The following is a 21,418-nucleotide window of genomic DNA, read 5'->3' as shown; positions in this document are numbered from 1 at the left end:
AGCACAGGTGCAGTAATAGATGAGATGTGATCTAGTGCTCTTTCCACTATGGTCCTTCACCAAGTTCGTCTCAGAAGGACTCTCACCTGATGTTCGAATACATACATAGACAAGATATATCATTACGTTGCAAATTGAAGTCAGGTTGCTGTATAAATCTTTGGTTAGGCCATGCTTGGAGTACTGTGTGCAGTTCTGGTCACTGTATTACAGAAAGGAAGTGAAGGCGCAGAAGAGGTTTACCAGGATGTTGCCTGGATTAGAAGGTATAAGCTATAAGGAGAGGTTGGACAAACTTGGGTTGTTTTCTCTGGAGCATAGGAGGCCAAGGAGAGTATATAAAATTATGAGAGACATAGATAGGGTAGATAGTCTTTTTCTCAGGGTGGAAATATCAAACACTAGAGGGCATAGCTATAAGGTGAGAGGGAGAAAGTTGAAAGGAGATTTATGAAGCAAGTTTTTTTTAAAAAGAACAGTGGGTGCCTGGAACATGCTGCCAGGGGAGGTGGTGAAAGCAGATACAATGCAATGTTTTAGAGGCATTTATGCAGGCACATGAACAGGCAGGGAATGGAGGGATATGGACCATGTGCAGGTAGATTAAACTGGCATCATGATAGGCAGAGACATCATGGGCTGAAGGGCCTGTTCCTGTGCGGTACTGTTCTATGATGTTAGAATCTGGATAATTTTTAAGGATCCCATCGTCCTTGATTGTGAACGGTTAAGGAAATGTTTATGAGTAATTGAATCCAGGACCTTTCTGATCCATATCACATTTTACATAGTGCATGTTAATGTTGAACCACAAAGGCAAATCCAATAGAAAACTTAAATGAAAATACTTCACCACAGCAGGGCATTTGATATGTTAAAATTAAGTGAGTTACAGGTAGAGCTGGTGTTTTGTAAAGGTTTGGATTGTTCCAAAGCTACAGAGAGGCCTGCTTCCTAGCTTGCCATGAACTCCACTCCTGAGGACAAGAGACCCAACACATGGCTCCCCACATCAGCCTTGCTCCAGGAAACAGTGCAAGTGTTTTCTATGAGCACAAGTTTCCTTTAAGCATTTCTGCAACATTTCCTGCAAATACTACCACTGATGAGTGTGTTTGATGAATGTATAATAATAAACCAATTCTAATTTCCTAGTTTACTCTATGGAAAACATTCAAAACTTTGAACACCTCGATCTAATCTGCTGTTAACTGTCTAAGAACAACAGCTCCTGCAGTCTCTTAACATCTGAAGTTGATCAATGTTGGTCCAATTCCAGTTATTTTCCTCAGCACTCCCTCAGCCTCAACAGCCTTAAGAGTGTGATGCCCCAAAATGAATCCAAGTCTGAACTAGTAATAAGTTTGGGAGCACTAGTGAGGCTAGGACATGCATTGTGAATGGTAGGGTCTCAGGGAGTATCGAGGAACAGAGGAACCTTGGAGTATGTCCATAGATCTTTGAAGGTGGCAGTGCAGGTAGAAAACTCCGTGAGGAAGGCATTTGGGATTCTGACCTTCATTAGTCAGGAAATTAGCAGGGAGATTATGCTCCAATTTTATAAAAACTTAGACAGACCTCAGCTGAGTTCTGCATGCTGTTCTGGTCACCAAGGTATAAGAAAAATGTGACAATGCTGGAGAGGGTACAGAGGAGTTTCACCAGGATGTTGCCTGGGATGGAGCAGTTCAGTGATGAGGACAGACTGGAGAACTTACATCTGTTCTCCCTGGAGCGGAGGAGGTTAAGAAGAGACATGATTGAGATATATAAAATTATGATGGGTACAGATAGGGTAGACTGCAGGAAACTTCTCCCTTTATCAAAAGTGGATAAAACTAGTGGACATAGGTTTAGGGTAAGGTGGAAGAGATTCATAGGGGGTATGAGAGGGATCTTATTCACCTACAGAGTGGTGAGTCACAAACAAGAAGTGTCTAGGTGATCAGTTGAACTGCTTAGGAGACCCACGTGCTAGGGGATTAACACAGGAGGATGCCGGCTGATCGGTGTATATGACTTGGACCGAATGACCTGTTTCCATGATGTATGATTCTCTGACTGGAAGCCCACTGGAGCCATCCACCATCATTTTCTTCGTTTAGTCAAGCCTCTATAGATAAAGGTAATGAGAGACAAATCCCTGAAGGTATGAGGGCAGGTAGACAATAGCCATATTGCTGCAAAGTTGTACTGAGACTGCAGGACTGCCTAACTACTGGACGATCACTTATAAATATGGAACGTAACATAGATTATGTTGATTCCATCAGCTCTGATTACAAGATAAACTCAACAGCTTGTAAACTTTGGGACAGGTGTATAAATTCATCTTTTTAAAAATTAATACTGGATTTTCTGTGAACTCTGTTTTGGTAGAGTTACTCTAGTTAACTGAGCAGTAAATAACCCACTATGGGAAGAAACACAATACTCACAATCTTTATCTGCTTGCTGCATGCGGCAATCTTCCTCCTGCAGGTATGTCTGAAGATTCTTCAGGATCTGGATTTTCAGCCCAATTGAGGCTTCCTTGTCTCGAAGAATATTGTTATATAAATTCTTCACTTCTTGTTCAAACATGAGATCCGGATGTTGAATAAAAACAAAACCTGTAAAAAGACAGGTAGTGCTAAATTCATGAGCTATTCTGGTGTTGTGTTCTGGCAATGGATTCCTTGCCTTTATAATGAGAACTGCAGGTAGTGAAATATTCAATATCAATAAAACAGGCATGCAACTTCCCCAAAGTCAAAGCATTATGAAGCTGCAACTGGAATGCGGTATCATCTCCTCTTGCACAGAAAAATCTACAACATTTTAATGGAGTCAGGACATGATCAGGATACTATATTAAGCATACCCAACTGTAAGTAAAAACTGAACATCTCTAACTTAAGAAGAAGAATAAACACAAACGCACTGGTTATTAACAACATGCTGCACTCCAGCCTCTGCTTATTGCTAACTAATCTAAAGGGAAATGATGGTTTCCATGGTAGAATGAAAGTAGTGATTGAAAGAAAACATCTGTTACTTCATACAAGTCAGGAGAAAGAGAATGGTCCATTTTGGGGACAGCTAACTCCTACTTCCACCCAATGTGCCACGTAACTAATAAAGAGTCAAAAAACAATGATAATAGAAAAAGTGAAGAAAATAAACTGCCAAATGACAAATGAGGAGAAAACATACAACACTTTACTCTGCCAGACTCGGTGATAAATCCAGCGGGGAGAAACTCCCTTACCAATGGGTCAAGAAGGTGATACTTGCTTCCACAAGGAGACAAGATAAATAGTATAAATACAATGGAAGCTAGATCAACATGAGAGGAAAAAAGAATGTTAGGATAGGGTAGGAAAGGCTAGAGTGGTGAATATACTCAGACTAGATCTGTTCCTGTGCTATAAATTCCACGCAACCAGATTGTGGTCAGACTGGAACCTTATGCATTAGATGTGACATTTGCTGAAAGTGGCATCACAGGTAGACAGGGTGCTGAAGAACGTGTTTGGTACAGTGGCCTTCATCAGTCAGGGATGTTATGCAGTTGCACAAGATGTTGGTGACACCACATCATTATGTTCAGTTTAGGTTGCCCTGTTATAGGAAAGATATCACAAAGATTGGAGGCATTGTGGATAGTGCAGAAGATTGTCAAAGGATACAGCGGGATATAGGTGAAGGTAGAGCAGTGGATGTGGTGTATATGGATTTTAGTAAGGCATTTGACAAGGTTCCCATGGCAGGCTCATCCAGAAAGTCATGAGGCAAGGGATCCATGGAAACTTGGCTGCATGGATTCGGAATTGGTTGCCCACAGAAGGCAAAAGGTGGTAGTAGATGGAGCATATTCTGCCTGGAGGTCGGTGACCAGTGGTGTTCCACAGGGATCTGTTCTGGGACCCCTACTCTTTGTGATTTTTATAAATGACTTGGATGAGGAAGTGGAAGGGTGGGTTAGTAAGTTTGCCGATGACACAAAGGTTGGTGGTGCTGTGGATAGTGTAGAAGGTTACAACGGGATACAGTCAGGATGCACAGTTGGGCGGAGAAGTGGCAGGTGGAGTTCAATCCGGAAAAGTATGAAGTGATACACTTTGGAATATTGAATTTGAAGGCAGAGTACAAGGTTAATGGCAGGATTCTCAGCACTGTGGAGGAACAGAGGGATCTTGGGGTCCATGTCCATAGATCCCTCAAAGTTGCCGCGCAGGTTGATAGGGTGGTTAAGAAGGCATATCGTGCGCTGGCCTTCATTAGTCAGGGGATTGAGTTCAAGAGCCATGAGGTACTGTTGCAGCTCTATAAAACTCTGGTTAGACCACACTTGGAGTACTGTGTTCAGTTCTGGTCGCCTCATTATAGGAAGGATGTGGAAGCTTTAGAGAGGGTGCAGAGATTTACCAGGATTATAGAACAATTACAGCACAATTCAGGCCTTTTGGCCCACAAAGCTGTGCTGAACATGTCCCTACGCTAGAAATTACTAGACTTACCCATAGCCCTCTATTTTACTCAGCTCCATATACCTATCTAACAGTCTCTTGAAAGACCCTATCATATCAGCCTCCACCACCGTTTCCGGCAGCCCATTCCACGCACTCACCACTCTCTGAGTAAAAAACTTATCCCTGACATCTCCTCTATATCCGAACATGTTTTATGAGGAAAGGTTGAATGAGTTAGGGCTTTTCTCTTTGGAGAGTAGGTGGATGAGAAGCGGCTTATTAGAGGTGTATAAGATTATGATAAGTATGAGAGACAGCCAGTACCTTTTTCCCAGGGTGGCAAAAGCAAATACTGGAGGACATCAGTTTAAGGTCAGGGGAGGAAAGTTCAGGGGAAATGTCAGAGGGTGGTTTGGGAGGGTTAAAACTAGTTTGTGAGGGTGATGGGATCCAGAGGGGTAGGTCAGAGGAAGAAGTGCATGGGGAAAAGTCAGATCTAACGTAGAGAGGCTTTGAGGAAGGAGAAGCAGAGTACAGGGTATAAAAGTAGAAAGGTAGATGGGCTAAAGTGCATTTACTTAAATGCAAGAAGTATCAGGAATAAGGGTGATGAACTGAGAGCTTGGATAAGTACGTGGGACTATGATATTGTGGCTCTTGCAGAGACTTGGCTGTCACCAAGGCAGGAATGGATACTGAATATTGGGGCGGAAGAAGAGGAGGAGGGGTGGTGATACTGGTCAGGGACACTGTTACAGCTGCAGAAAGGGTGGATAATGTGGAAGGATCCTCTCTAGAGTCAGTATGGGTGGAAGTTAGAAACAAGAAAGGAGCAGTTACTCTACTGGGGGTATTCTATAGACCCCCTGGTAGCAGCAGGGATACTGAGGAGCAGATTGGGAGGCAGATTTTGGAAAGGTACAAGGTGGAAAGGTTATCATGGGAGACTTCAACTTCCCAAATATTGATTGGCACCTGCTTAGTGCCAAAGGTTTAGACGGGGCGGAGTTTGTTAAGTGCGTCCAGGACGGACTCCTGTCACAGTATGTTGACAGAACGACTAGAGGAAATGCCATATTAGATCTAGTATTAGGTAATGAACCGGGTCAGGTGACAGATCTATCACTGGGTGAGCATTTGGGGGACAGTGACCACCGCTCCATAACCTTTAGCATTGTCATGGACAGGGATAAGAGCAAAGAGGACAGGAAGATATTTAATTGGGGAAGGGCAAATTATGAGGCTATAAGGCTAGAACTTGCGAATGTGAATTGGGATGACATTTTTGAAAGGAAATGTACTATGGAGATGTGGTCGATGTTCAGGGATCTCTTGCAGGATGTTAGGGATAAATTTGTTCTGGTGAGGCAGAGAAAGAATGGCAGGGTGAAGGAACCATGGGTGACAAGAGAGGTGGAACAACTAGTTAGGAAGAAGGCGGCAACATACATAAGGTGTAAGCAGCAAGGATCAGATAGGGCTCGTGAGGAATATAGGGTAGCAAGGACGGAACTTAAGAAGGGGCTGAGAAGAGCAAGAAGGGGACATGAAAAGGCTTTGGTGAGTAGGGTTAAGGAGAATCCCAAGGCTTTTTTCTCGTACGTGAAGAGCAGAAGGGTGGCTAGAGTAAAGGTAGGTCCGATTAGAGACAAAGGTGGGAAGATGTGCCTGGAAGCTGTGGAAGTGGGTGAGGTTCTCAATGAATACTCCTCTTCAGTAGTCACCAAGGAGAGGGGCCTTGATGACACTGAGGACAGTGTTGGTAAGGTTAATGTTCTAGAGCATGTAGATATCAAGAGAAAGGATGTGTTGGAGCTGTTATAAAATATTAGGACAAATAAGTCCCCGGGGCCTGAAGGAATATTCCTCAGGCTGCTCTGCGAGGTGAGGGAGGAGATTGCTGAACCGTTGGCTAGGATCTTTGAGTCATCGTTGTCCACTGGGATGGTACCGGAGGGTGGCAAATGTTGTCCCCTTATTCAAGAAAGGTAGTAGGGATAGTCTAGGGAATTACAGACCAGTGAGCCTTACGTCTGTGGTGGGTAAGCTGTTGGAAAGGATTCTAAGAGATAGGATCTATGAGCATTTAGAGAATCATGAACTGATTAGGGACAGCCAGCATGGCTTTGTGAAGGGAAGATCTTGTCTCACAAGTCTGATAGGGTTCTTTGAGGAGGTGACCAGGAAGGTTGATGAGGGTAGTGCAGTAGATGTGGTCTACATGGATTTTAGTAAGGCATTTGACAAGGTTCCACATGGTAGGCTTCTTCAGAAGGTCAGAAGGCAAGGGATCCAGGGAGGCTTGGCCGTGTGGATTCAGAATTGGCTTTCCTGTAGAAAGCAGAGGGTTGTGGTGGAGGGAGTGCATTCAGATTGGAGGGCTGTGACTAGTGGTGTCCCACAAGGATCGGCTCTGGGACCTCTACTTTTTGTGATATTTATTAATGACTTGGATGAGGGGGTGGAAGGGTGGGTTAGCGAGTTTGCAGACGACACAAAGGTCGGTGGTGTTGTGGATAGTGTGGAGGGCTGTCGAAGCTCGCAGAGGGATATTGATAGGATGTAGAGCTGGGCTGAGAAGTGGCAGATGGAGTTCAATCCGGAGAAGTGTGAGGTGGTACACTTTGGAAGGACAAACTCCAAGGCGGAGTACAAGGTTAATGGCAGGATTTTGGGTACTGTGGAGGAACAGAGGGATCTAAGGGTTCATATCCACAGAACACTGAAAGTTGCCTCACAGGTGGATAGGGTAGTTAAGAAAGCTTATGGGATGTTAGTTTCATAAGTCGTGGGATCGAGTTTAAGAGCCACGAGGTAATGATGCAGCTCTACAAAACTGGTTAGACCACACTTGGAGTACTGTGTCCAGTTCTGGTTGCCTCATTATAGGAAGGATGTGGAAGCATTGGAAAGGGTGCAGAGGAGATTTACCAGGATGCTGCCTGGATTGGAGAGTATGGATTATGAGGAGAGACTAAGGGGGCTAGGGCTTTACTCATTGGAGAGGAGGAGGATGAGGGGAGACATGATAGAGGTATACAAGATATTAAGAGGAATAGATAGAGTGGACAGCCAGTGCCTCTTTCCCAGGGTACCAATGCTCAATACAAAAGGGCATGGCTTTAAGGTAATGGGTGGGAAGTTCAAGGGAGATAATCAGAGGGAGGTTTTTCACCCAGACAGTGGTTGGTGCATGAAATGCGCTACCTGGGGTGGTGGTGGAGCTGATATGTTGGCCAAGTTCAAGAGGTTGTTAGATAAGCATATGGAGGAATTTAAAATAGGGGGATATGTGGGAGGAAGGGGATAGATAGTCTTAGGCGTGGTTTAAAGGTTGGCACAACATGGTGGGCCGAAGGGCCTGTATTGTGCTGTATTGTTCTATGGTTCTGTTTTTTTTTACACAGAGAGTGGTGGGTGCCTGGAACACACTGCTGGCGGTGGTGGTAGAGGCTCATCCAATAGGGACTTTTAAGAGATAGGCACATGGATGTAAGAAAAATGGAGGGTTATGGGCTGTGTTGGAGAGAAGGGTTAGATTGATTGTGGGGTAGGTTAATATAGGTCAGCACAACATTGTGGGCTGAAGAGCCTGTACTGTTCTATGTTCTACATATATCAGTTGAGGTATGGACAGAGAAATGGCAGAAGGCATTTTATCTGGCCAAGTATGAGGTGTTGCACTTTGGGAGATCAAAAGTAAAGGGACAGTGCACTGTTAATGGTAAGACCCTTAACAGTGTTGATGTACAGAGAGATCTTGAGGTCCAAATCCATAGCTCCCTGAAAGTGGCTGCACAGGTTGTTTGGGTGGTAAAGGTGGTATATAGCATGCTTGGCTTTATTCGCTGAGTTCAAGAGTCAGGAAGTCATGTTGCAGCTTTATAAAACCCTGGTTAGGCTACATCTAGAGTATATCTGGTCACTCCATTATAGTAAGGATGTGGAGGTTTTGGAGAGGGTGCAGAAATTTACGAGGATGCTGCCTCAATTAGAGAGCATGTGCTATGAAGAGAAGTTGGACAAACTTGGCTTGATTTCTCTGGAGCAGTGGAAGCTGAGGGGAGACCTGATAGAAGTTTATAAGATTATTAGAGGCATAGATAGAATAGAAAGCTGGTATCTATTTCCCGGGGTCTAGAGGGCATGCATTTAAGGTGAGAGGGGGGTAAGTTCAAAGGAGACGCTAGAGGCATGTTTTTTTTTACAAAGAGTGGTGGGTGCCTGGAATGTGCTACCAGGGGTGGTGGTGGAGGCAGATACAATAGAGGCATTTAGAGGCCCTTTGATAGGCATATGAATATGCAGAGAATTGGAGGATATGAAACACTATGTAAGGATTAGTTTAGTTAGGCTTTTAGTTCTTGGTTTAATTAGTTCGGCACAACATCATGGACCAAAGGCCTGTTCCTGGGCTCTATTATTAAACTGGGAAGAGTGCAGAGAAGATTTACAAGAATGCTGCCAGGACTTGAGGGCCTGAGTTATAGGGAGAGGTTGGGCAGGGAAGGACTTTATTTCCTTGGACCGTAAGAGATTGAGCGGTGATTTATAGAGGTGTATAAAAACATGAGGGGAATAGATAGGGTGAACACACATAGTCTTTTTCCTAGGGCATAGGTTTAAGGTGAGAGGTGAAAGATTTAAGAGATGTTACGGGCAACTTCTTCACACAGAGGGTGGGGCGTCCAGAGAAAGTGGTTGAAGCAGGTACAGTAACAAGATTTCAAAGACATTTGGATCAGTACATAGATAGGAAGGGTTTACAGGGATATGTGCCAAATGCAGGCAAATGGGACTAGCTTGGTGGGCACAATGGTCAGCATGGATGAGTTGGGCCGAAGGGCCTGTTTCTATGCTGCATTACTCTATGTCTCTATGAATGTGCTGAAGATTATAAGATGAACAATTATATTATTTGGAACTGTGCCATGGTGCCTTCACTTCAAAAGATGGTAAATATCATAGTCAGATCATAATGCATAGACAATGAACAAATAAATTCACCAGATTCATTCCAAACTGGTGGTGCAACAATACAATAACTGGGGCACTCTTAATAATGCCGAAATGCAGGCTGTCCTTTTCGGTAGCTTTGTTCCAGATTTCTGATGCTCCATGTGAAATGGGTTGCGAGAAGCAGAGAACTATATGAATCCAAGTGCTGCTACCTTATGATGTTCCATTTTCACTTCATGTTGAAGATCAAACAGATTCTCAAGTACACAAAAATGAATTACGAACTATTTCTAACACAATACAAGACCAATAATTCATTCTGCCCATTCCCTCACAGAAGACAAATTATATATACTACTGAAATTTTAAGGACATTGCTTCTCAGATGCCCCTTATCGAAATCCTACTAAATTGAAGATTTGTTCAGAATCAGAATCAGAATCATTATCAATGACATATGTAGTGAAATTCGTTGTATTGTGGCAGCAGTACAGTGCAAGACTTAAAAATTACTATAAGTTACAAAAGTAAATAAAATAGTGCAAAAGAGGAATAATGAGCTCGTGTTCATGGGTTCATGGACTTTTCAGAAATCTGACCGCAGAGGGGAAGAAGCTGTTCCTGAAACGTTGAGTGTGGATCTTCGGGCTCCTATACCTCCTCTCTGATGGTAGTAACGTGAAGAGGGCATGTCCTGGGTGGTGAGGGTCCTTAATGATGCTCCTTCTTGAGGCACCACCTCTTGAAGATGTCCTTGATGGCGGAGGAGGGTTGTGCCCATAATGGAGCTGGCTGAGTCTACAACCCTTTACAGCCTCTTTTGATCCTGTGGATTGGAGCCTCCAATATCAGGTGGTGATGCAACCAGTCAGAATACTCTTCACTGTACATCTGTAGAAATTTGCAAGGGTCTTTGGTGACATACCAAATCTCCTCAAACTCTGAATGAAGTAGAGCTGCTGGCGTGCCTTCATTGTGATTGTATCACTGTGTTGGACCCAAGATAGACTCTCTGAGATGTTGACATCCAGGAACTTAAAGCTGCTCACTTTTTCCACCACTAACCTCTCAATGAAGACTGGTCTGTGTTCTCCCGACTTCCCCCTCTCTGAAGTCCGCAAACAATTCCTTGGTCTTGCTGACATTGAGTGCAAGGTTGTTGTTGTGACACCACTCAACCAGCTAATCTATTCACTCCTGTACACTCCTCATTGCCATCTGAGATTCTGCGAACAACACTGGCATCATTGGCAAATTTATAGATGGCGTTTGAGCTGCGCCTAGCTACACAGTCATGAGTGTAGAGAGAGTAGAGCAGTGGGCTAAGCACGCATCCTTGAGGTGTGCCTGTGTTGAATGTCAGCGAGGAGATTATTACTACTGATCCACACTGACTGTGGTCTCCTGATAAGGAAGTCAAGGATCCAGTTGCAGAGGGAGGTACAGAAGCCCATGTTTTGAAGGTTGTTGATTAATGCTGAGGGATGATGGTAGAAACATAGAAAGCCTACAGCACAATGCAGGCCCTTCGGCCCACAAAGCTGTGCTGAACATGTCCCTACCTTAGAGACCCATAGCCGTCTATTTTACTCAGCTCCATGTACCTATCCAAAAGTCTCTTAAAAGACCCTATCATATCCACCACCACCACCGTTGCCGGTAGCCCATTCCACACACTCACCACTCTTTGAGTAAAAAACTTACCCCTGACATCTCCCCTATACCTACTCCCTAGCATCTTAAACCTATGTCCTCTTGTGGCAACCGTTTCAGCCCTAGGAAAAAGCCTCTGACTATCTACCCGATCGATACCTCTCATCATCTTATACACCTCTATCAGGTCCCCCCTCATCGTCTGTCACGCCAAGGAGAAAAGGCCGAGTTCCCTCAGTCTGCTTTCATAAGGCATGCTCCGCATTCCAGGCAGCATCCTTGTAAATCTCCTCTGCACCCTTTCTATGGCTTCCACATCCTTCCTGTAGTGAGGTGACCAGAACTGAGCACAGTACTCCAAGTGGGGTCTGACCAGGGTCCTATATAGCTGCAGCATTACCTCTTGGCTCCTGCTGCAGCATTACCTCTTGGCTCCTAAATTCAATTCCACGGTTGATGAAGGACAATACACCATATGCCTTCTTAACCACAGAGTCAACCTGTGTAGCTGCTTTGAGCGTCCTATGGATTCGGACCCCAAGATCCCTCTGATCCTCCACACTGCCAAGAGTCCTACCATTAAGACTATACTCTTGCCATCATATTTGACCTACCAAAATGAACCACTTCACACTTATCTGGGTTGAACTCCATCTGCCATAGGTCAAATATGTTGGCGGAATATAGTCTTAATGGTAGGACTCTTGGCAGTGTGGAGGATCAGAGGGATCTTGGGGTCCGAGTCCACAGGACGCACAAAGTGGCGGCGCAGGTTGACTCTGTGGTTTAAGAAGGCACATGGTGTAATCGTCCTTCATCAATCGGGGAATTGAATTTAGGAGCCGTGAGGTATTGTTGTAGCTATATAGGTCCCTAGTCAGGACCCCACTTGGAGTACTTGTGCTCAGTTCTGGTTGCCTCACTACAGGAAAGATGTGGAAGCCATAGAGAGGGTGCAGAGAAGATTTACAAGGATGCTGCCTGGATGCGGAGCATGCCTTATGAAAGCAGGTTGAGGGAACTCGGCCTTTTCTCCTTGGAGAGACAGAGGATGAGGGGGGACCTGATTGAGGTGTATAAGATGATGAGAAGTATTGATAGGGTAGATAGTCAAAGAGGCTTTTCCCCAGGGCTGAATTGGTGGCCACAAGAAGACATAGGTTTAAGGTGCTGGGGAGTAGATATAGAGGAGATGTCAGGGGTAAGTTTTTTACTCAGAGAGTGGTGAGTGCGTGGAATGGGCTGCCGGAAACGGTGGTGGAGGCTGATACGATAGGGTCTTTCAAGAGACTGTTAGATCGGTATATGGAGCTGAGTAAAATAGAGGGCTATGGGTAAGCCTAGTAATTTCTAGGGTAGGGACATGTTTGGCACAGCTTTGTGGGCCGAAGGGCCTGAATTGTGCTGTAATTGTTCTATGTTCTAAAAATAAGTGGGGGGCAACTGAAGGGTTTAAACAGAGTGTTGAGTTTTTGATTAGAGGGAGTGTGTACTTGAGGTAATTAGCAGGGACAAAGATAAGGAGGGGTAACTGAAGAGGAGTGGCCAGTGTGTGAGTGGCTCAGGGTAGGAGTGGAGCTTTGAGGCTTTGGCGAGCAGAGGCTGAGGAAAAGCTTGTTCCCAGAGAGGTAAGCCTGGTAAGTTCCTTTAATTTAATTAACGTAGGAGTAGGTAATGAAGGCAGCAGTTAGGGCAGTCATGTGCTCTGTAATACAGTATGTGGGAAGTCAGGGACAGCATATTTGTCCCTGATGACTACACACCTGTAAAAGGTGCATCCAGCTGCAGCTCCTGACAAACTGAGTTAGGGAACTGGAGCAGGAGCTGGATGAACTCTAGATCATTCGTGAGGCAGAAATTGACAGGAGTTTCAGGGAGATAGTCACCCCTAAAAGTCAGGAGGCAGGTAGCTGGGTGACTGTCAGGAAAGGGAAGGGGTATAGACAGAAAGAGCACCCCTGTGGCCATTCCCATCAACAACAAGCATACTGTTTTGGATACTGCTGGTGGGGATGACCTACCAGGGACAAGTTGCAATGGTTGTGTCTCTGGCACTGAGACAGGACCCTCAGCTCAGAAAGGAAGGAGGGAAAAGAAGAGAGCAGTGGTGATAAGGGATTCGATAGTTAGGGGGACAGATAGGAGGTTCTGTGGGAGAGATCAAGAATCTCAGATGGTCTGTTGCCTCCCTGGTGCCAGGGTCTGCGATATCCCAGATCAAGTTCTCGATATTCTCAGGAGGGAGGGTGAGCAGCCAGATGTCGTGGTCCATGTAGGGACCAATGATGTGGATAGGAAGGAGGAGGAGGTCCTACAAGGGGAGTTTAGAGAATTAGGTGCAAAGTTGAAGGACGGGACCTCCAAGGTTGCAATCTCAGGATTGCTGCCCATGCCATGAGCTAGTGAGGCTAGAAATAGGAGGAACATGCAGCTAAATACGTGGCTAAGGAAATGGTGCAGGAGGGAGGGCTTCATGTTTCTAGACAATTGGGCTTCCTTCCAGGGAAGGTGGGACTTGTTCCGATGGGACGGTTTGCACCTGAACTGGAGGGGGACTAACCTAATTGTGGGTTGGTTTGTTAGTGCTGCTCTGGGGGGGTTTAAACTAGATTTGCAGAAGGAGGGGAACCAGAGTGTTAGAGCAAATAGTGAGGTGAAGGAGGGAAAAGGTCATGTGAGGACTGCAGGTATAGACCAGAAATCAAAGGTGTGTACATGATAGAAATGTTCTCGGGTGCATCTATTTCAATGCAAGAAGTATTGTAGGTAAGGCAGATGAGTTTAGGGCGTGGATTGGAACGTGGGATTACGACATTATTGCTATTAGTGAGATTTGGATGCAGGAGGGGCTGGACTGGCAGCTTAATGTTCTGGGGTTCCGTTGTTTCAGATGTGATAGAGGGGGAGGGATGAAAGGGGGAGGAGTGGCATTACTAGTCAGGGAAAATATCACAGCTGTGTGTAGACAGAATGGCCCGGAGGGCTCGTCTACAGAGGCCATATGGGAGGAGCTGAGGAACAGGAAAGGTGTGGCCACACTAAGAGGGTTGTATTATAGACCGCCCAATAGTCAGAAAATTGGAGGAACAAATCTGCAGTGAGATAGCAGACCAATGTAAGAAACAAAGTTGTAATAGTAGGGGATTTTAACTTTCCACATTGACTGGGACTCCCACACTGAAAGGGCTGGATGACTTGAAATTTGTCAAATGTGTTCAGGAAAGTTTTCTAAATCAACATATGGAGGTACCAACGAGAGAGAATGCAATACTTGATCTCCTATTAGGGAACCAGACAGGTCAGGTGACAGAAGTATGTGTAGGTGAGCATTTTGGGTCCAGTGACCATAATGTCATTAGTTTCAAGTTCCTTACAGATAAGGACAGGTCTGGTCCTCGTTGAGGTTCTAAATTGGAGAAAGGCCAATTTTGTAGAAATGAGAAAGGATCTAGGAAGAGTGGATTGGGATAAGTTGTTTTCTGGCAAGGATGTGTTCAGTAAGTGGAAGGCCTTCAAAGGCAATTTTGAGAGTGCAGGGTTTGCATTTTCCTGCCAGGATTAAAGGCAAAGTTAACAAGCATTGGAAACCTTGGTTTTCAAGGGATATTGGCGATCTGGTTAAGAAAGAGGTGTATAGTGGGTATAAGCAACTAGGAACAAATGAGGTACTTGAAGAGTATAGAAAATACTAAAGAAGGAAATCAGGAAGGCAAAAACACATGAGGTTGCTTTGGCAGATAATGTGAAGGTAAACCCAAAGGGTTTCCACAAGTATATTGAGAGTAAAAGGATAGTAAGGGACAAAATTGGTCCCCTAGAAGATCAGAGTGGTCGCCTGTGTGGAGCCCCAGGAGATGGAGGAGATCTTAAGATAGTATTTTTTGCATCAGTATTTACTCAGGAAACTGGCAATAGTGGATATGGAAGGAAGGGAAACAAGCAATATTGTCATGGAACATATAGAGATTAAAGAGGAGGAGGTGCTTGCTGCCTTACAGTGAATAAAGGTAGATAAATCCCCTGGGCCTGATATTTCCTCTGACATTGAGAGAGACTAGTGTAGAAATTGCAGTGGCCCTGGCAGATGTATTTAATGTCCTTAGCCACAGGTGCAGTGCCAGAGGACTGGAGGGTAGCTTGTGTTGTTCTGTCCTCTTTTTTTAAAAAAGGCTCTAAAAGTAAACCAGATAATTATATAAGCCAGTGAGCCTGAGATCAGTAGTAGGTAAATTATTGGAAGGTGATCTGAGAGATCAGATATACAAGCATTTGGACAAGCAAGGGCTGATTGAGGATAGTCAGCACAGCTTTGTGCATGGTAGATTGTGTTTAACAGATCTTGTAGAGTTTTTCGAGGAGGTTACCAAGAAAGTAGATGAAGGAAAGGCTGTGGATGTTGTCTACATGGACTTTAGTAAGGCCTTTGACAAGGTCCCACATGGGAGGTTAGTTCAGAAGGTTCAGACACTAGGTATCCAGGGAGAGGTTGTACACTGGATTCGAAATTGGCTGTGTGGGAGAAGAGAGTGGTAGTGGACGATTGTTTCTCAGACTGGAGGCCTGTGACTAGTGGTGTGCCTCAGGGATCTGTGCTGGGACCATTGTTGTTTGTTGTCTATATCAATGATCTAGATGTGGTAAATTGGATCAGCAAGTTTGCTGATGACACTAAGATTGGAGGTCTAGTGGACAGCGAGGAAGGCTTTCAAAGCTTGCAGATGGATCTGAACCAACTGGAAGAATGGTCCAGAAAATGGCAGATAGAATTTAATGCAGACAAGTGTGAGGTGTTGCATTTTGGAAGGACAAATCAAAGTAGGACATACACAGTAAATGGTAGGGCACTGAGGAGTGCAGATGAACAAAGGGATCTGGGCATTCAGATACATAATTCCCTGAAAGTAGTCACAGGTAGGCAGGGTTGTAAAAAAAAGCTTTTGGCATCCTGGCATTCATAAATCAAAGTATTGAGTATAGGAAGGATATCAGTAAGATTGAAAGTGCAGAGGAGATTTACTAGAAGGTTGCCCAGTCTTCAGGAGTTGAGTTATAGGGAAAGACTGAACAGGTTAGGACTTTATTCCTTGGAGTGGAGAAGAATGAGGGGAGATATGATAGAGGTTCTCAAAATGATGAGGGGTATAGACATAGTTAATGTGAGTATGCTCTTTCCACCTAGATTAGGAGAGATAAGCACGAAAGGACATGGCTTTTGAGTGAAGGGGGAACATTAGGGGGAACTTCATTCAAAGAGTGGTGGGAATATGGAACAGGCTGCCATCTGATGTAGTAAATGTGGGCTCGCTCTTAAGAATAAATTGGATAGATACAATGACGGGAGAGGTCTGGAGGGACTGGGTGCAGGTAAATGGGACTAGTGGAATAATGTTTCGGCACAGACTAGAAGGGGCTGAATGGCCTGTCTTCTGTGCTGTAGTGTTCCATGGGTTCCTGACACAGTATGTGGAGAGGCCGACTGGAGGAGAGGCCGACTGGAGGAGAGGCCATACTGGACCTGGTATTAGGCAATGAGCCTGATCAGGTTTCTTGGTGGGAGAGTATTTTGGAGATGGTGACCATAACTCCTTGACCATGTCCTTGAAGAGGGACAGATGCAGATGATATGGGGAAGTATTTAATTGGGGGAGGGGGAATTATGATGCATTAGGCAGGAACTTGGGAGTGTAAATTGGGAGCAGATGTTCCTTTGTTCAGGGAAATGCACAATGGAAATGTGGAGGTTGTTTAGAGATGACCTTGCATGGGGTTCTGGATAGGTTTGTTGCATTGAGGTAGGAAAAGAGATGGTAGTGTGAAGGAAACATGGTTGACGAGATGTGGAATATCTAGTGAAGAAGAGAGAAGCTTACCTGAGGCTTAGAAAGCATAGATCAGACAGGGCTCTGGAGAGTTGCAAGGTAGTCAGGAGGAAGCTTAAGAGAGCTAGGAGGGGGCATTAGAAGGCCTTGTGTTGAGTAGGATTATGGAAAACCCCAAGGTGTGCTACATGTGAAGAATAGGGGGATGACTAGAGTGAGGGTAGGATTGATCAAGGATAAAAGAGGAAACGTGTGCCTGGAGTTGGAAGAGGTAGGGGAGGTACTCAGTGAATACTTCGCTTCAGTATTCAGCAGTAAGAGAGACCTTGACGTTTGTGAGGATGGTGTACAACTAGGGGATGTCGACATGAGGAAAGAGGATGTGCTGGAACTTTTGAAAAATATTAGGATAGATAAGTCACCAGTGCCGGATGGGATATATCCAAGGTTATTAAGGGAAGCGATTGCTGGGCCTTTGGCAATGACCTTTGTGTCCTCACTGGCCACAGGAGTAGTGCCAGATGATTGGAGAGTGGCAGATTTTCTTCCTTGTTCAAGAAAGAGAGTAGGGATAACCCTGGGAATTACAGGCCAGTGACTCTTACCTCAGTGGTGGGCAAATTACTGGAGAAGATTCTTAGAGACAGGATTTATGGGCATTTGGAGGAGCAGAGGCTGATTAGGGACAGTCAGCAATGGCTGAGGGGCAGGTTGTGTGTCATGAGCCTGATTGACTTCTTTGAGGATGTGACAAAGCACATTGATGAAGGTAGAGCAGTGGATGTGGTGTACATGGATTTTAGTAAGGCATTTGATAAAGTTCCTCATGGAATGCTCATTCAAAGTCAGGAAGCATGGGATCCAGGGAAACTTGGCTGTGTGGATTCAGAATTGGGTCGCCCATAGAAGACAGGGTGGTGGTAGATGGAGCGCATTCGTCTGGAGGTCAGTGACCAGTGGTGTTTTGCAGGGATCTGTTCTGGGACCCCTGCTCTTTGTGATGTTTATAAATGACTTGGATGAGGATGTGGAAGGGTGGGTTAGTAAGTTTGCTGATGATACAAAGGTTGGTGGTGGTGTGGATAGTGTAGAAGGTTGCTGTAGATTACTACAGGATATTGATAGAATGCAGAGCTGGGCTGAGAAGCAGCAGATGGAGTTCAACATGGAAAAGTATGAAGAGATACTCTTTGGAAGGTCGAATTTGAAGGCAGATTACAAGGTTAATGGCAGAACTCTTAGTAGTGTGGAGGAACAGAGGGATCTTGGTCTATGTCCATAGATCCCTCAAGGTTGCCATGCAGGTCGATAGGGTTGTTAAGAAGGTGTATGGAGTGTTGGCCTTCATTAGTTGGGGTATTGAGTTCAAGAGCCGTAAGGTGATGTTGCAGCTCTATAGAACTCTGGTCAGACCACACTTGGAGTACTGTGTCCAGTTCTGGTCACTTCATTATAGGAAGGATGTGGAAGCTTTAGAGGGTGCAGAGGAGATTATCCAGGATACTGCCTGGATTTGAGTATGTCTTATGAGGATAGGTTGAGCAAGCTAGGGCTTTTCTCTCTGGAGCAAAGAAGGATGAGAGGTGCCTTGATAGAAGTGTACAAGATAATGAGACGCATAGATCTGAGTGGAGTCAGACTTTTTACCAGGGTGAAAATGGCTAACGCGAGGGGGCATAACTTTAAGGTGATTAGAGGAAGGTATGGGGGGAACATCAGAGGTAATTTTTTAAACAGTGGTGGGTGTTTGGAACGCACTGCCAGCAGAGGTGGTGGAGGCAGATACATTAGGGACATTTAAGAGACTCTTAGATATTCACATGAATGATAGAAAAATAGGGGGCTATGTGGGAGGGAAGAGTTAGCCAGATCTTGGAGCAGGATAAAATGTTGGCACAATATTGTGGGCCAAAAGGCCTGTACTGTGGGGTAATTTTCTTTGTTCATGTTCTATGTTCACCCATTTAAGGCATGTAGAGGAAAGTTCAGGGGAGATGGAGGTATGTTTTTTAAACAGAGTGGTGGGTGCTCGGAATGCACTGCTGGGGGTGGTGGTAGGGGCTGATATGGTCATTTAAGAGACTATTAAATAGGCACATGGATAAAAGAAAATAGAGGGTTATCAGAGGTGAAGTAGAGAGGGGGATAGACTGAACGTGGATAAGGTTTATATAGGTTGGCACAATATTGTGGGCCGAAGGGCAGGTAGTGTGCTGTACTGTTCTCTGTTCAGATTGTGTGACCGCTTTGTGGAGTACCTGCATTCAGTCTGAAGGACTGACCCTGAGCTTCCTGTTACCCATCACTTTAGCTCCTCATCCTACTCCAACCTATTGTAATGTTACAGGGAGCCACAGACCAATGAGGCTGAACAGCACCTGAAATTTCATTTGGGCATGTTGCAGCCTTCTGGACTCAGTACTGAACTCAACAATATCTAGTAATATGATTTCTTGGTCTGTATCTGTCATCCATCTGGGATGCCAGCTCAGCTGTTTGTGTTTTTCCCCTCTTTCTCTCTCATGCCTAGCCTGACCTGCCGGGCATGTCCTCCTGCTCTGCATTTTGCAACTCTTACATTCTTTTGTCTAAGTTCTCACTCTCTAATTGCTCCCCTTCACCCATTGATCAGATAACCTTATTTACAGTTTATATCTCCCACCCTGCAGCTTTACAAGCTTCTTTTCTCTCCTTTCCAGTTCTAACAAAGGGGTCTCCAACCTGAAACATTGACTGCCCTTCCCACAGATGCTGCCTGACTTGAGTATTTCCAGCATATTCAGATTTTATTCCAGTTTTGTATTAGTTAATCAATTCAAAGAAGAAATGTTCTCTTTCCAAGAATAGATGGAGATCTGATTTTGTTAGCACAAAGGTTAGGTCCTTACCACAGGCGTTCCCTTCATTCTCTCCAATTCTTCCCCTTCTGTGATTTTTTTTTTGTTTCTGTTGAAAGGTCTATAGAGCTCTAATGTTAACTTTGATTCTCGACAGATGATGCTGGGCCTTAATAGTTCCAGCATTCTGTTTATAGTTCAGGTTTCCAGTATCTGCTTTTCAGTTTAACATTTCTTTCAAATGTGGACTGGCTTACTGTGTATTGATAGTTGGTAACCACAAATTGTCCAGTTACAGTCCAACAGTCTGAACCAAGACTAAAGGCCAAAGTATTAATTGGTTTTCTCCAAAGACTGTGCCCAACTCTCGAATAATTTGAATACTGTTTTTATTTTCCACAATTTGCAGAAACGTTTTCATTTAACAAAGTAATGCATTAATATTAAAAAGTTGCTTGAAGACTGCAGATTTGGCATCGACCTCCACTATGGGAACCCTTTCCAAACCACCCCTTTACCCCAACTCTAACCCCAGTTCAACCACTTACCCAAGCCTATGATTGCTTTGGTCTGAACTTCTTCATCTTCATGTTTTGTGAAGTACAGCAGAAGTTCAAGCACCTTTTCTTTAATAATCACCTGAATGTGAAGGGAACAGCAGTGTCACTAAGTACCAAGTGTAATCCTCTCACTTGCTTCAATAAAATAAGAACAATACTTTGAACAAAAAGTCACACTCCTTCTTAAGACTTTTCTTTCACTTGGATGGTACACCAGAGTGTCTTGAATGCCAGTGTTTTAACAGGATTAACTCAGTCTTGCATCTGACACTACAGCATCCATGAGTCCCATTCTGCAAATCAAAAGGCAGCCACAATTCAACTTTCTAAACAACTATACTTTGTTTTTAATAGGCAGTCAATAACACTAACAAAAAACAAAATGCTGGAGGAATTCAGTGGTTCAGGCAGCATCTGTGGAGGGAAATGTACAGATGGTGCTTTGGGTCAAGTCTCTTCAACTGGACTGAAAGAATAGAGGGGAGATAGCCAGTATAAAGAGGTGAAGGGAAGGGGTGGAGCAAAAGCTGGCAAGCAATAGGTGGATCCAGGTGAGGAGGGGTGATAGGCAGATGGAGGAGGGATAGCAAGAGGCTGGGAGATGATAGGTGGAGGCAACAAAGGGCTGCAAATGATGGAATCTGATAGGAAAGGAAGGTGGGGTGGGTAAATGGGAGGCAATAATGCGAGATGGTTGTTAATCCATTGCAAAGCATATACTGTGAAGGACTGCTAAAATGAAAAGCGAGTCCAAAAATACTACCAATGAAATCCTTAACTTTTGATAGTCTTGACTGAGTCACATTGTAGTGACAAGAGCAAAACTAAAACCTTAAACTGGTTCACTAGTAATTTAAGCTTTAAATTTTAATTTAATATTTGAACTGAAATTTAGGTACATCCAAATGAGCAACATGATCACCACATGGGACAATCAGGAGGTCATCCACAGCCAGCAGAGACTCTCTGCGAGATGCACATTCTTGGACAGTACTGTTCTGGTGCTTAGGCTTCAGTGTCACGTGTCACTGAAAAATGGGGTCCCAGAACACAGTGAAGCTGAAACTTGAGATTTGCTTCTCAGCTTCAAGGCCATCAGAAATCTTTATCCATCAACATCATGCAGATACAAGATT

General features: G+C 44.4%; 1 protein-coding gene across 1 annotated transcript in view; it reads right to left on the bottom strand.

The window, feature by feature from the left end:
- The window catches only part of LOC127572471 (nipped-B-like protein), a 469,472-nt gene that overhangs the window by 35,668 nt on the left and 412,386 nt on the right, over positions 1-21,418 (bottom strand). The window contains exons 33-34 of the mRNA XM_052019793.1: positions 20,271-20,361; positions 2,439-2,612 (exon numbers count right to left, since the gene is read on the bottom strand). Coding sequence (XP_051875753.1) covers positions 2,439-2,612; positions 20,271-20,361 — 265 coding nt within the window. The remainder of the gene's footprint in view (positions 1-2,438; positions 2,613-20,270; positions 20,362-21,418) is intronic.

Source organism: Pristis pectinata, chromosome 7 (genome assembly GCF_009764475.1).
Source record: "Pristis pectinata isolate sPriPec2 chromosome 7, sPriPec2.1.pri, whole genome shotgun sequence".
Classification (NCBI taxonomy): Eukaryota; Metazoa; Chordata; class Chondrichthyes; order Rhinopristiformes; family Pristidae; genus Pristis; species Pristis pectinata.
The sequence above is the reverse complement of the archived record's forward strand: the minus strand, read 5'-3'. Positions and strand labels throughout refer to the sequence as shown.